Below are 12,510 nucleotides of genomic sequence, written 5' to 3'. Positions count from 1 at the left end.
TTTTTCTCAAATAAACGATCGGTATTTGTAATAAAAAATAAATTACTGAACGTGTAACCTTGACGAGACCTTGACACAATATTGTTCTATGTTATAAATCTGATAATTTATTCAAATTACTAACCAAATATTAATTATGTATTAAACATTTATTAATTCCAAATACGGATCATTTATTTAACAAAATATTGATCAAATAGATAAACACATGGAAAGTAATGAATTTAATCATTATTTTCTGCGCATGATAATCACCAATTTTACTTTCGGTCCTGCTTCTCGTTCCGATTTATTTATTCGCATCTTTTTTTATTTTTATTTTTACTACATCTCAAAAAATATGTAAAAAAAAATATTAATATCGATTTTAGGCTATTGGGATTAAAGCAGGATCAAAAATATTTATGTATGCATGTATCTATATATATATATATATCGAGTCTTCAATCGAGGATTGAAATATCGATGGCAGACTAAACCGGCCCTTTTGGTACTGCCGAACGACACTTCGAAATGCAAGGAGGATTATTATCGCATAATATAATAATATGTGATTGTCGTAGGCCACAGAATTCGAACTACTCTTTTTTCAAAATTCATCTATTCAAAAATTAAATATATATATCATATATCCGTGAAAAGCGTCATTTATATTAAGAAAGTAATCTACTGCGTACAGAAGAAGCACGGTATTTCAAGGTTGTTGGTGGAATTATAGGATTAACGGGGGGGAGGGGCGGTTTGTTGGTTGTGGTGCGTTTATATCGTGATGTAAAAAAAAAAAACCATACGTCGAGGAACTATTTTCGACGCAACCTCCTCCTTTTTTTTTAATCTATGTATATAGGTATACGTATATGTATATATATGTATATATATATATATACATAGACATCACTATGAAATTTCGGACAAAAATTCTGGAGACATTGTATTCTTTCGTATTTGACATCGACATCTTTACTTTTCGATATCTCGAAGATACAGAAAAAAAAACTTGTACAATTTCTAATATTCAATTATTATATTTTAATTTCAACTTGTGCTCCTCGAGATAAATAAAAAAAAAAAACAAGAGAAAAAAACCAAGATATAGAAAAAGAGAAAGAAAGAACGGGAGAAAGATAAAGAGATAGTGTAAATATGAACCGAAGTACGGAAACGTAAAGATATCGAGATCAGCATGACATAACATGATGTATATGTAAATATTAATTACCATTTGTCTCCGTTTCAGAGATTATTAATTGTTCTCTTTCTAGATATATAATCTAAAAGCTGCACGGTTCTCCGTCTTAAGTAGATGATCAAAATAAACCAATGTGAATAATCTCAATCTATTTCGCTCGACTACGTCGAAAATTGCCGAGCGAAGGACCGAGACAATAAGCGAGATGCAGCGCACACATGAATTTTCGTTTAATATGATAATAATAATAATAATAACGACGACTAAATAAACACGTTCGTGAGAGACTAACAGCGATATAATTAAATCTATATATATATATATATATATTGAAATGAAAATGAAAATGTTCTGACCAAAAAAAAAGGACAAATAAGGTATATATTTTATATATATATATGTATCGAATGATAAATAATCGATTTTTATATATTAAGGGAAAATAATAAGGAAGGCATGCTGGATTCTCCTGTCACTATTGCTAGCGATATATGTATATTTTTTTTTTCTGCAGCTATTGGGTGATCTCATGTATTTTTTTTTTGTTAAAGGAGAAACGAGGGATGATTCTAAAAGGGGGTTTGATTGAAGAAAGAGAGGGGGGGCGGGTTTGTAGTAAGAAAGGGGGCCAAGGGGGTATATATGCGAGTAGAAAAAGAGTCTTCTTGAAGAAGAATATTTTCATTGGAGGAAATTGTATATATATATAAAAAGTAGAGTATATATATGTGTAAGTATATACATACATATCTCTATATATATATATATATATATATGTATGTCAGGTATATATAAATATATATATATGTTGATATATATATATTAATAAATAGTGTATATAATATATATAAATATGAACACACATAAAAGAGCATGCGACACGCACGACATATGGACAAAATACAAAAAAACGTAGGTAATCCCAAATAGAGTAAGAGAAACAGTTTTAATCGTGAATGAAACAACAAGATCGAGACAAAAAACGTGTAAAAAAGGAAACACGATAGTTAAAAATCTGAATATATTAATGATGACTTACCTCGAGAAGCTGTTGATTTCTTATTTCACGTTCCCGTCTGACTGCCTCTTGCCGTTCCGTCTTCTCTTGTTCCTTGATGAGCCTGTTGCGATAGACGATGGTTAAATCAAGGTTCACTAATGGTTTTGTTTTACATATCGACGAGATTCGTGCAGTTAAATTTAACGACATATGTAGGTAGGAGGAGTAGTAGTAGTAGTAGGTAAGTAGTCGAGTTTCGATAAATGCAACAGGTCACACCTGGCCTGCTCTTTGTGTCGTTGTGCCTCCTCCTTAGCAAGTTTCTTCGCATATGCCAGCTTGTCTCTCTCGTACTGATTGTTCGTAGTTCGTATGTCCCTGAACCCTCCGGCAACTCTTATCTCTTCGAGACGTCTCGCTACTTCTTGCGCGCCAAGCCTCACAAATTCAGCCTCAGCCAGACCCAACGTTGGCTGGAGAAACTCACCGACCAATGGACGGGACGAAAACGAAAAATTCGCTGTCGTCAGCTCGGCAGGAATCTGTTGTTCCAAAAACTACGAACATTTTTAATTCGATACGTTCAATATAGAAACTTGTTAAGTTATTCTTTTAATTGTTAGAAGCATGTTTGTTAAGTATTCTCATAATAGGATTATATTTATATTTTTTTTTCTCTATAATTAAATACTTTAATCAATTCTTTTTTTCTGTTCGTTTTACAATAAAATTTATGCGAAACGTGGATCTTTATATTTTCTCAAATTTCGTGCTTCAAAGAGTTAACTTTTGATTTCGAATCTATGATTCTTTTTAATATGTCAACTTACGTAAATTTTAATATAAAATAAATATATATAAAAAAAAGAAAAACAAAAAGTAGCGATATATAAAAATCATTTTGCACACTTTTAGAAATTGATATAATTTGTAAGTTTGCATAAATAAATACCGAATAGAGTTATGCCGAAAGCTCGAAATATTTTCCTTTTCTATTTCCTTATATAGAACCATTTAATCGAAACCAAATTGAAATCTCGTATTCAGCGTAGTTATTCAAAAACTTTTGAAATCTAATTTTTGTAAATGAATGCAACTCACTTTGACAAGATCGGGACTGCACCTAAATGTTTTACCACAGGGACTATAATAGGACACATCGCCCTTAATAACTCCAGTCTTTCCTAGTCCCTTAATAACAGTCTCTCGTTTCCAACCACGTTCCAAGGGCATCTGAAGATCCCTTTCGCTAGGTTTAAGCTTTCTTCTCTTAGCACTGGGCGTACCCTCGGCATTATCGTCGTCTGTGTCGGTGACGACGTCGGTGTTGCTTCCGCTTTCACTTGTTACGTCCATATTGCTTTCCTCGCCCGACGCCTCCAGCAATTTGTTCTTCATCTTCTCCTGTAAAGATCGCTATATAGGGAGAATGGTTTTAGTGCGAAATCATAAGTGAAAAGAAACTAAAGCGTGGCTTCCGTTGGCCCAACCCTAGAAAATGATGTGTTGCTCTTCGTGACTGAACGCGAACGTTCTTTTTTCATTTTCTTTTTTTTTTTTCACGATAAGAAAATAAAAAAAAACTCAAATCGTATCGACTGTTAAATGTAAGGAAAAATAAAACAAAACAAATCAAAAAATAAATGAACAAAATTGAAATAAAACAAAGGAACAATTGAGTAAACGCAATTGGAACGCATAAATTTATACCTGATTCTTGTCGTCAACCTGGCCTGTTGCCGAGGCATGTAATTGTGCAGCAAGAATGTTCGACCTCAGCAACGAGACCTGATGTGACAATGGCACGGTAGGATCCAACGTTGGAGTGGGTTTGATACCCAAAGCTCTGCTCTGTGCGAGCAACGACGCTACGGTGTTCTTCTTCGGCTTGGAAACACCACGACCAAGATTTCGTGGACGACCATCCTTGTGATGAGTCGTACTGGCACTCTCGCTTTCCTCGCTACCGCTGCTCGGCCTTTGGGGCGAATCCGCAGCAGCAAATAATTGTGCCAATGAGGGACTAGGAGAAGCTGGGACTGGTACCGAGTTTTGTGGCACTCTTCTCGGCTTTGGTCCGGGTTTTCGTCTCGCTAATTCATAATATTTCATTCAAGTGGTCACATATTAATAATGATGCAATTATTCTTGAATAATATTAAATCGTTCCAAAATATTATTTCATTTATGTAAAAATGACAAAACTTTATAATATAACTCGACATTATTTTTCCCGAAGCAACAATAATCATTTAGAATAATATATAATACTCACAGGTCCGATCAGAGGCAAGCAAAGATTGGCTCAGATTGCTGAGCTGACTGAGCGGTTGACTACCGGATATCGGCGAGCTACTACTCGTCGAAGAAGGTTTAAGGGATAAATTTAATGGAGCATCTGAGTCATTGGCGGAGGTGGTCGAGTTATTGCCACTGGTGTACGAAGACGGTGCTGACAATACAGAACCGTTGGTTGAGTGGGCCGGTAATTTGATCACCTCCACACGATCTACGGTCTCTCGATACTCGTTAGATTCGGTCTACAATCAAATCGTACATTTTCGTGCCTTACAACGAGAAATTCACTTTACGAATATGATCGAATTTCACTTGAAAAATAAAATAAAAGGAAGAATTAAATGAAAAAGGAAACTTACCCCTGTACGATTGTACTTTCTTGGCTCTAACATCAAGGACGACGAAGTTGTGTTCGTCTGATGAGCACTCAACGTGGATACCGCTGGTGGATGAACACTGACACTCGGTGTATCCAAGGAGATCGTCTTCTTCCTGCCACGATTCGTCGTACCAGGAACTTTTGGACCGACTATACTCGAGGTATATTTGATGATCTCCGTATCAGGAGGCAAACGCACACCTCCCAATATACTGCTAGGATCGCTACAAAAAAATCAAACAACGTTTATATACTAGAAACAAACCAACAAACAAACAAGAGCAATGTTCCTTTCTTCCCTCCTTTCTTTATTTCTTTCCTTCTTTCCTTACATTTCTTTTTTTTTCCTTATATATATATTATTATTATAAATTTATTCTAACACGTGGGTATTAAAATGAATCACTAAGAAATCGAGATCGTAATAATCCCCTCACCTTCCTTCCTTCGCAGAGCTGCTGTTAATCGCAGCGAAGCGTGAAAGAAAATCAGGAAATGTTATTCTAAGTCTTCGATTTGTTTATTTTTTTTTTGTTTTTTTTTGTTTTTTTTTATTGTCATTTACGATCTCTTTCGTTTCATTAATTTTTTCTTATTTTTGTCTTTTTTTCTATTGTATTATTTGTCGTAAGCCCAACGCAACACCCCTCCCATTTTATTATGTATAAGTATCACCAACTTGTCGAGAAATCAAATTCCTGACATTAAAAAACCCGCGCGCTGAATAACTAAACTCTGGACGATAAACACTTGAATTCTCAATGGCGGTGCGCTGGGTCAACGATGTGATATAAAATTTAGCAGATAAAAATAATCGAAAGATTTAAAATAGATGAACTTACCTAACAACGTTAGTTTGCGTATTTGGCGTGGTGCTTGCCGAGGTACTGTGATGAGTTGGTGTTACCGTGGCCTGACTCGACACCGGCAAACTACTGCTCGTCATATTCGTCGTTGTCGAGCTACTGCTACTGCTGCTCGCCGGTGTCTTGTGACTCTTACTCGACTTGGCTACGAGTTAATAGAAGCAAATCATTTGATTAAACAACGATTCTATTTTATTTTCATATCAAACATTAAATAAATATATTTCTGATTATGTTTATCGACGATACATTTCATTTCGATTTACTTACACTTGGTAGACTTGTGGGACGAAAGGGATGGGGGATTCAACAGAGATGCAGGGTAAGGCGGTATAATACTCTCTGCGCCAGGTGGAAAAGTTGGGATTCCTGTCGCACCCTGCAATCTCGCGAGGTAGTCCTGGGCAGCTAAATGAGAGGCCATTGTCCACCATGCCGCACTAGCAGGTGTGATACCTAATTAGAAAAAATATATATATATATATATATAAATCTCATACAATATATTACAATCTTCCTTTTATATTACTTTTTCCAAATTTTGATTATATCGTTAAATTTATTCATTAGTTCTATTTGAAAAATCTTAATTACCAATATAAATTGATAGATTTCAAGAAAACACAAATGTACACCTAAATGAAAAATTGTAGTTGATAGTAAAAATCTCGACAGTTGACGAGCTTGAAAAAAAAAACAAGAAAATAAAGAGTATGGATGGAAAAAGAAGAGGATGAGGAGGAGGAGGAGGAGAAGATTGAAGGGGTAGAAAATCCACTTACCCAGACTCGCAGCTTGACTGGCAGCCACGCTGAGAGTACCGAGACTACTGTGGGAGTACGGGGGTGGTGGTGGTGCGGATGCCGGTGTATGACCCCCAAAACCAGGAGCTGAACCCCCACGGCCAAGAATGGCGTAAGCCGACGGTAAATGATGTGCCCCCAATCCGTAGCCTCCAGGCATCCCGCCGAAAAGAGAGGAAGCTGCGCTATCTCCTCGTGGCCAGTACGCTGAAAACACCCGTATCAAATGGCCCCCTTTTTTTACAACCGGTATATAATATACATATAATGCATAAACCTCTTTCATACTATTTTTCCTTTTCAAACTACATTTTTAAATGGGTATTTCAAATACGAATACACGTCTCGTATTTATTTTCATTTTTTTTCCAACGTTCTTAGAAAAATTCTATATCATTAATCGCTAAATTATTATATTTATATTAAATGAAACAAGATTAATCGTTTGATGATAATAAATAATTTAACGAGTGTCTGAAAGAGCAATGGTGACTCAATAAGGGTCTTGGGCAAATTTGAATTTCGGAACCTACGTGTATAGCGTTATATTTTTCTTCGGGTTCAAATTTGTTTACATTTAGAGTATTAATTTCGGTGTCATAAGATCCCCTGTTAATTTCTCATAAAATAACGTGTCGCGTTGTTAGAAAGAATGAAACCTAAGTTTTATAGAGTCAATTTTAACAATACCACCACACAATACCATTAACACACCTTTTCAGATACCCATTGAATTGTTATAAACAAAAAATGAAGTACAATCAGATACAAAAATTTTGTTTACGTCAAAATCAAGATAATTATTCATTCGTTGGGAGGAGGACGGAGGGGGTGGGCAAATAGGGTTGAATCGAATCGAGAGGGAGAAAGTTGGGGTATTTAATCTTGGTGCTTTAACGACGTGCCAGGAACATTGTGTAGACGTAGAGTACATGCATAGTAGAGGAGTCAGCTTGTACGATTTATTGTCAGAGAAGAGGCAGAAATGTACCGTTGATTTTGCTACGAGTACCGTGGCCTTGAGCAAGGCCGTAACATTGAAATCCAAGCAGCGGCGCTTTAATTTATACCGGTCGTTGAACCCCACAGCCGGCTTATAACGACTACACTTTGCTCGCTGAGTTACCGCATAATAACTTCTCTCTCTTTCTCTCTCTCATTTTTTCTCTCTCTCTCTCTCTTTCTGTTGGTCGGTACCACGCGTTGTAAAATCTAGACATAAATTGAATTTTCATTTACCGAGTTCGAAGTTTTATCGCTCGCTTTTCTTCTTAACGATGTCGACGTCGTTAAAAAGAATAAGAAGAAGAAAGAAAAAGAAAAAGAAAGAGTGTGAGAGAGAGAGAGAGAGAAAGAGAGAGAGAGGGGGGAGAGAAAATATTGACGACAAGAGAGGGAAGAATTGTAGCAAGCTTTGCTTCGAAAACTCGGCCAGAAGTCTTTCAACAGGACCAAGTAAATCGATATGTATATGGGGTGTGTGTATGTGTTTATGTATTTACATTAGACTTCTATTTATTGGGCCAATATTGTTACATATTTTTAGTCAATATTTTGTAACATAATGGGTTAATATATGAATATTTTCTTAGGTATAAATAATAATTAGTTAATATTTTATAAATAATGTTAATACGTATAATAGGGGCAGTATTGCGTGACGGTTAAATATTGATATAGGATGTATACTAATATTTGATTATTAATACTAAATATACATATGTATTTGAAATATTTGTAGTATAGTAAAGTAATTAGAAATAGTGATCGTACTAATATCCTATTATATATATTTGATTACTTATTTAAAATATTGACACCTCTCATCCTCCCAAAACTCAAATAAATGTTTTTTTCTTCTTCTCCTCCAATGTAATACAAAAGAAAAAAAGTCCCGTCACAAAACTACCCTTATCGAGAAACCATTAAATTTTACTAAAAGAAATGATGATGATGATTATGATTATTATTATTATTATCATTATTATTACAATTTTATAAAAAAAAGTTTCCGTGAATAGAATGGGACATCTAGATAGGAAAAATTTCTCTAAATTATTAGATATGGTTGAGCGTGTGTGCGAGAAATAGGAAGACAGAATACACGACGTTGTGTCCCGTAGCACGATGCGTCACTACGACTATCGATTTATGATTAAGCATTCGGAGAAGGGGAATAACGTTTGTGTTAGAGTCGAACGTCGTATTATCGACTGAAGCGCGACAGTGCCGCGCCTCACTAATTTCCTGTTTTTCGGGCTGCCGTTATTAAAGGACCTTCCTGGCAGGGTAAAACACATTGTTTTCACCCGTTAATCGATTTGTTTCCCTAGAAATCCAACCAACACAACGGCCAGACTCAACAAAATTGCATCGAAAACTGAAATGGGAGATGGGGGGGGGGGACAAATCCTCCCCTCCTATCCTCCAACCAAAAATAAAAAAAAGTCAATAATAATAATAATAATAATAATGATAATAATAATAATAATCAGGAAACATTTGATTTGACAACGGACACGTTTCTGATAAAATTGACTAATGTTTCCCCAACTTTTGTCCGATTTCAAATAAGATCAAGTCGATATTTCTATTCGTGCGAGTTTTTAATCCAATTTAGAAAAAGGGGTTCCTTTTTGATTTCCTTTTTTCTTATTTTTTTACACCTATGTATGAACGTATTCGCGTGCATCTTTTATTTGAATGTGTGAAACAATAAAACGTAATGTGCGTCGTTAAAATGATTAATCATAAAATTGGTTTATTTCAATGTTGCATCCCCCCCGTGCAGCGTTGAATCATCTATTTGATATCTTAAGTTGTTTTCTTTCCGATATTAAATGAAGGCATTAATATGACTCGTTGAATTGTCGAAAGGATCAGAAAAAAAAATGTCCACTTAATTTTGGTCTACGATTTGGCACATTATTCTCAGAAAGATAAAGAGAGAAAGAAAGAGAAAGAGAGAGAGAGAGAGCGAGATAGTGCCGAAAGTGTTCCATTTAAAGTTGTCGAAACTTCGACAGGGAACAAAGAAAACGAAGGAAATATTCGTTTTCAATTCCATCGAAGATGGATGAAGGGGTAGGAAAAAGAAATAGAAGAAGAAGAAAAAGAAGAAGAAGAAAAAGAAGAAGAAAAAAATAGGGTTGGAAAGGGAGAAGGAAGGGTGAACAGTGGGGGGGATTTGGGGGTGAGAGTAAGGAAAAGGACGGTCTTTCCATTAAATCCCATCTCGGTAGGAAAATGACGATAAAAAAAGAAGAAATGGAAAAGTTTCGTATAAGCAAAGGACGAGAGATTAAGCTGGCAGCATCGCTGTAAAAGAGACAGAAAGAAAAAGAAAATGAGAGAGAAAGAGAGAAGAAGAAGAAAATGGAGAAAGAGAATAGAGAGAATAGAAAGAACACAGAAAGGGAGAGAGAAAAGAGAAAAGAGTGAGAGAGGAAGAGGAGGAGGAGGAGGTAGAGGAGGAGGAGGTGGAGGAGGAGGAGTCCGCGAACTGAGAAAATGGCCGTGTTATTAAATCGATCGCAGGTCCGGCCCGGTCTGTCGAGGGGAAAGCCGGAGCTTGGAGTTAGGCCAGGGGGTTGAGAGAAGGGAGGAGGGTTGGATGGAAAATGTATGTATATAGGTATACAGAGATGACGAAAGAGTGACAGAGAGAGAGAGAGAGTGAGAGAGAGAAAGCGAGAGAGGGAGGGAGAGAGAGAGTATGAGAGGCTGCAAGAGAGAGAGACAGGGAAAGCAACCTAACGCGATAGAAAGAGAGAACGAGAGAGAACTGAAACTATAGTTAGAGAGAGATAGAATGGAGAGAGAGAATAGAGAGAAAATAGGAAAGAGAGAGAGAGAGAGAGAGAGGGAGAGAGAAATGGGAGATGGGAGGGAACGGAAAGGGAACTGAGAATTACGAGAGTAGCTCTTGTTCGAACGTTCTGTGTCAAACTGAGAATCGAAGCGCATGTATACGCAATTAATAGCTCGAGCATGCAGTATGTACGACATTTTTCAAAACACGTTCTTCCACGCTTTATGTCGTTCCCCCGTCTCCTCGAAAATTCTCGAAAATCTAACTCTTCTCGCTCTTCTCTTTTTCACTATTTCATTCGTTCATTCGTTCGTTATTGTGAATAGTATGTATTTACTGTTTCTCCCCTTTCATTATGTCTGTTCCTTTCTATCTCGCTATGTATGTATATACATATATATATATATTTCTTTTTTATCTCTTTTATTCGTTTGGTAAAGTATTTCGTTTTAATTGGTAAAGATAAGTATAATTTAATTCTTTTTAGTTATTCAAATTTATTTCACAATGCAATCGTGATATTTCCGCACCGTAAGTAATTTATTATTGTATTTTTATTAATCCATCCTTTTTTCTACTATATTATCATATCGAAAAGTTTAATCCGTTATATAAATAATATTGTTATTATTGTTTTTATTATTAATCGTTAATCAGGATATCAAACTTTTATCGTCACATAAACACATTATTGACCGATTATAATTTATACTCGTGTTTGTCTTTATGCGTTTGCAACTTATGTAATTATTAAAATGAAAAAATTACATAAATTATTATTCTAATAATTATTACCAATTTAACCAATTTTTCAACATTATTAATACGTCAAAAACGTGACAAATATTAATACGCTATTGCGAATGTAAAAAAAGTAATTAAAATTATTCGAGGTAATATAATTCCTCCCTGATATTTTCTAACTGAAATGAAAATACCATAATAAGATAAAGATAAGAATTTAGAATACAGCATAAGGTAGGTAACTATAATACTACTCTCAAGACGCTTATTTTTGGACTACCGCAAAGTCGCTATACACGCCTGGAGTCTTTCCTTGTGTTTTTTTCCCCTTTTCTTTTTTTCTTGTTCTTTTTGGTCGTAGACCCGACGACAGGAACGTGCCGAGAAGAAAATAGCTTGGACCAACGGCGAGATACGCAACGACGACTTATGTTAGCGAATATCTAGCGAAGAACCGATCCGAGAAGCAGCAAGTACAGGCGTCGTCGTTGTTGCTTGGTTGGAACACATTCGAAGAAACGCCATTAGAGTTGAACTATGTATGCTACATGTAGCCAACCCCCTACTAGTTACCTTTGTATGTAGTACTAGCTAGTTGCTATTACCTATACTACACGATCGATCGCACGTAAATGCGAGAGAACTCGCATATATGCGATGACAATCTCCTTTCACGTATACTAGAGTTACTACTTACTACTTATGTCCCCCATAGATTAGCTTATCCAAGTGAAAATTTCATTCGATTATTGTTAATAATAAATACGTTATTTCTATACTATTTCCTCTTATATGCGATCGTCAATGATTATTCATTTCATTTCATTGATCAATTAGACGGAAACGTAAATATTATTTTACTATAAAATATTTAACAATAATATCAACAAAATTTCACTATTATATTCGTATTCAATTAAATATTCATGCTATAAACAACTAAATAAATATACTCCATATATATATATTCGCGATATTAATTCATAAGCGATATTTAATCCCAAAATCCATTTCCATTTTATCCACGATTCGTTTAAATGAAAATTAAAACATTAGTTTACTCGGTTAAACATTGAACATTAAATATTATTCTTGGAACATATAAGAATATGAAATAGGTGTAATTATTGAGATCGATTAGAATCGGTAAAGTAAAAAATGTAGAGAATGTCGATCGTTCAAAGGAAGAAATGATACAGTATGGTCGTTAGTAGTGCATCACTCTGGCGCATCACGGTCATTATTCCTGATTATGGGCGTCCAATCAGGACTCTGCTGATCCCACCCAGTATCCTACGCTTCCTGTTCGTCCCTCGAGGAAGGGATCGATCCGAGGGATCGGAATGTCGAGAGGGATGTAGCGCGAAACCGACGTCGCGATGGCTGGCTTGCCTCCAAATCGGTTTAATTTCGTTTACGC

The 12,510-nt window shown here is 35.6% G+C and overlaps 1 protein-coding gene across 13 annotated transcripts in view; it reads right to left on the bottom strand.

Annotated features, from left to right (window-relative positions):
- LOC122522348 (bromodomain adjacent to zinc finger domain protein 2B-like) overlaps positions 1-12,510 on the bottom strand; it is a 140,090-nt gene that overhangs the window by 18,969 nt on the left and 108,611 nt on the right. For 7 of the 13 annotated variants that reach the window (XM_043643393.1, XM_043643402.1, XM_043643398.1 and 4 more), the window contains 10 exons: positions 6,515-6,742; positions 6,003-6,188; positions 5,709-5,877; positions 5,304-5,324; positions 4,847-5,090; positions 4,465-4,729; positions 3,900-4,282; positions 3,291-3,605; positions 2,469-2,746; positions 2,229-2,310 (listed from right to left, as the gene is read on the bottom strand). In XM_043643393.1, coding sequence (XP_043499328.1) covers positions 2,229-2,310; positions 2,469-2,746; positions 3,291-3,605; positions 3,900-4,282; positions 4,465-4,729; positions 4,847-5,090; positions 5,304-5,324; positions 5,709-5,877; positions 6,003-6,188; positions 6,515-6,742 — 2,171 coding nt within the window. The remainder of the gene's footprint in view (positions 1-2,228; positions 2,311-2,468; positions 2,747-3,290; positions 3,606-3,899; positions 4,283-4,464; positions 4,730-4,846; positions 5,091-5,303; positions 5,325-5,708; positions 5,878-6,002; positions 6,189-6,514; positions 6,743-12,510) is intronic. The other 6 variants (XM_043643396.1, XM_043643403.1, XM_043643404.1 and 3 more) reach the window with 2 other exon arrangements.

This window comes from Polistes fuscatus, unplaced genomic scaffold, assembly GCF_010416935.1.
Source record: "Polistes fuscatus isolate 324 unplaced genomic scaffold, CU_Pfus_HIC Scaffold5, whole genome shotgun sequence".
Classification (NCBI taxonomy): Eukaryota; Metazoa; Arthropoda; class Insecta; order Hymenoptera; family Vespidae; genus Polistes; species Polistes fuscatus.
This window is presented reverse-complemented; position numbering and strand designations above follow the sequence as displayed.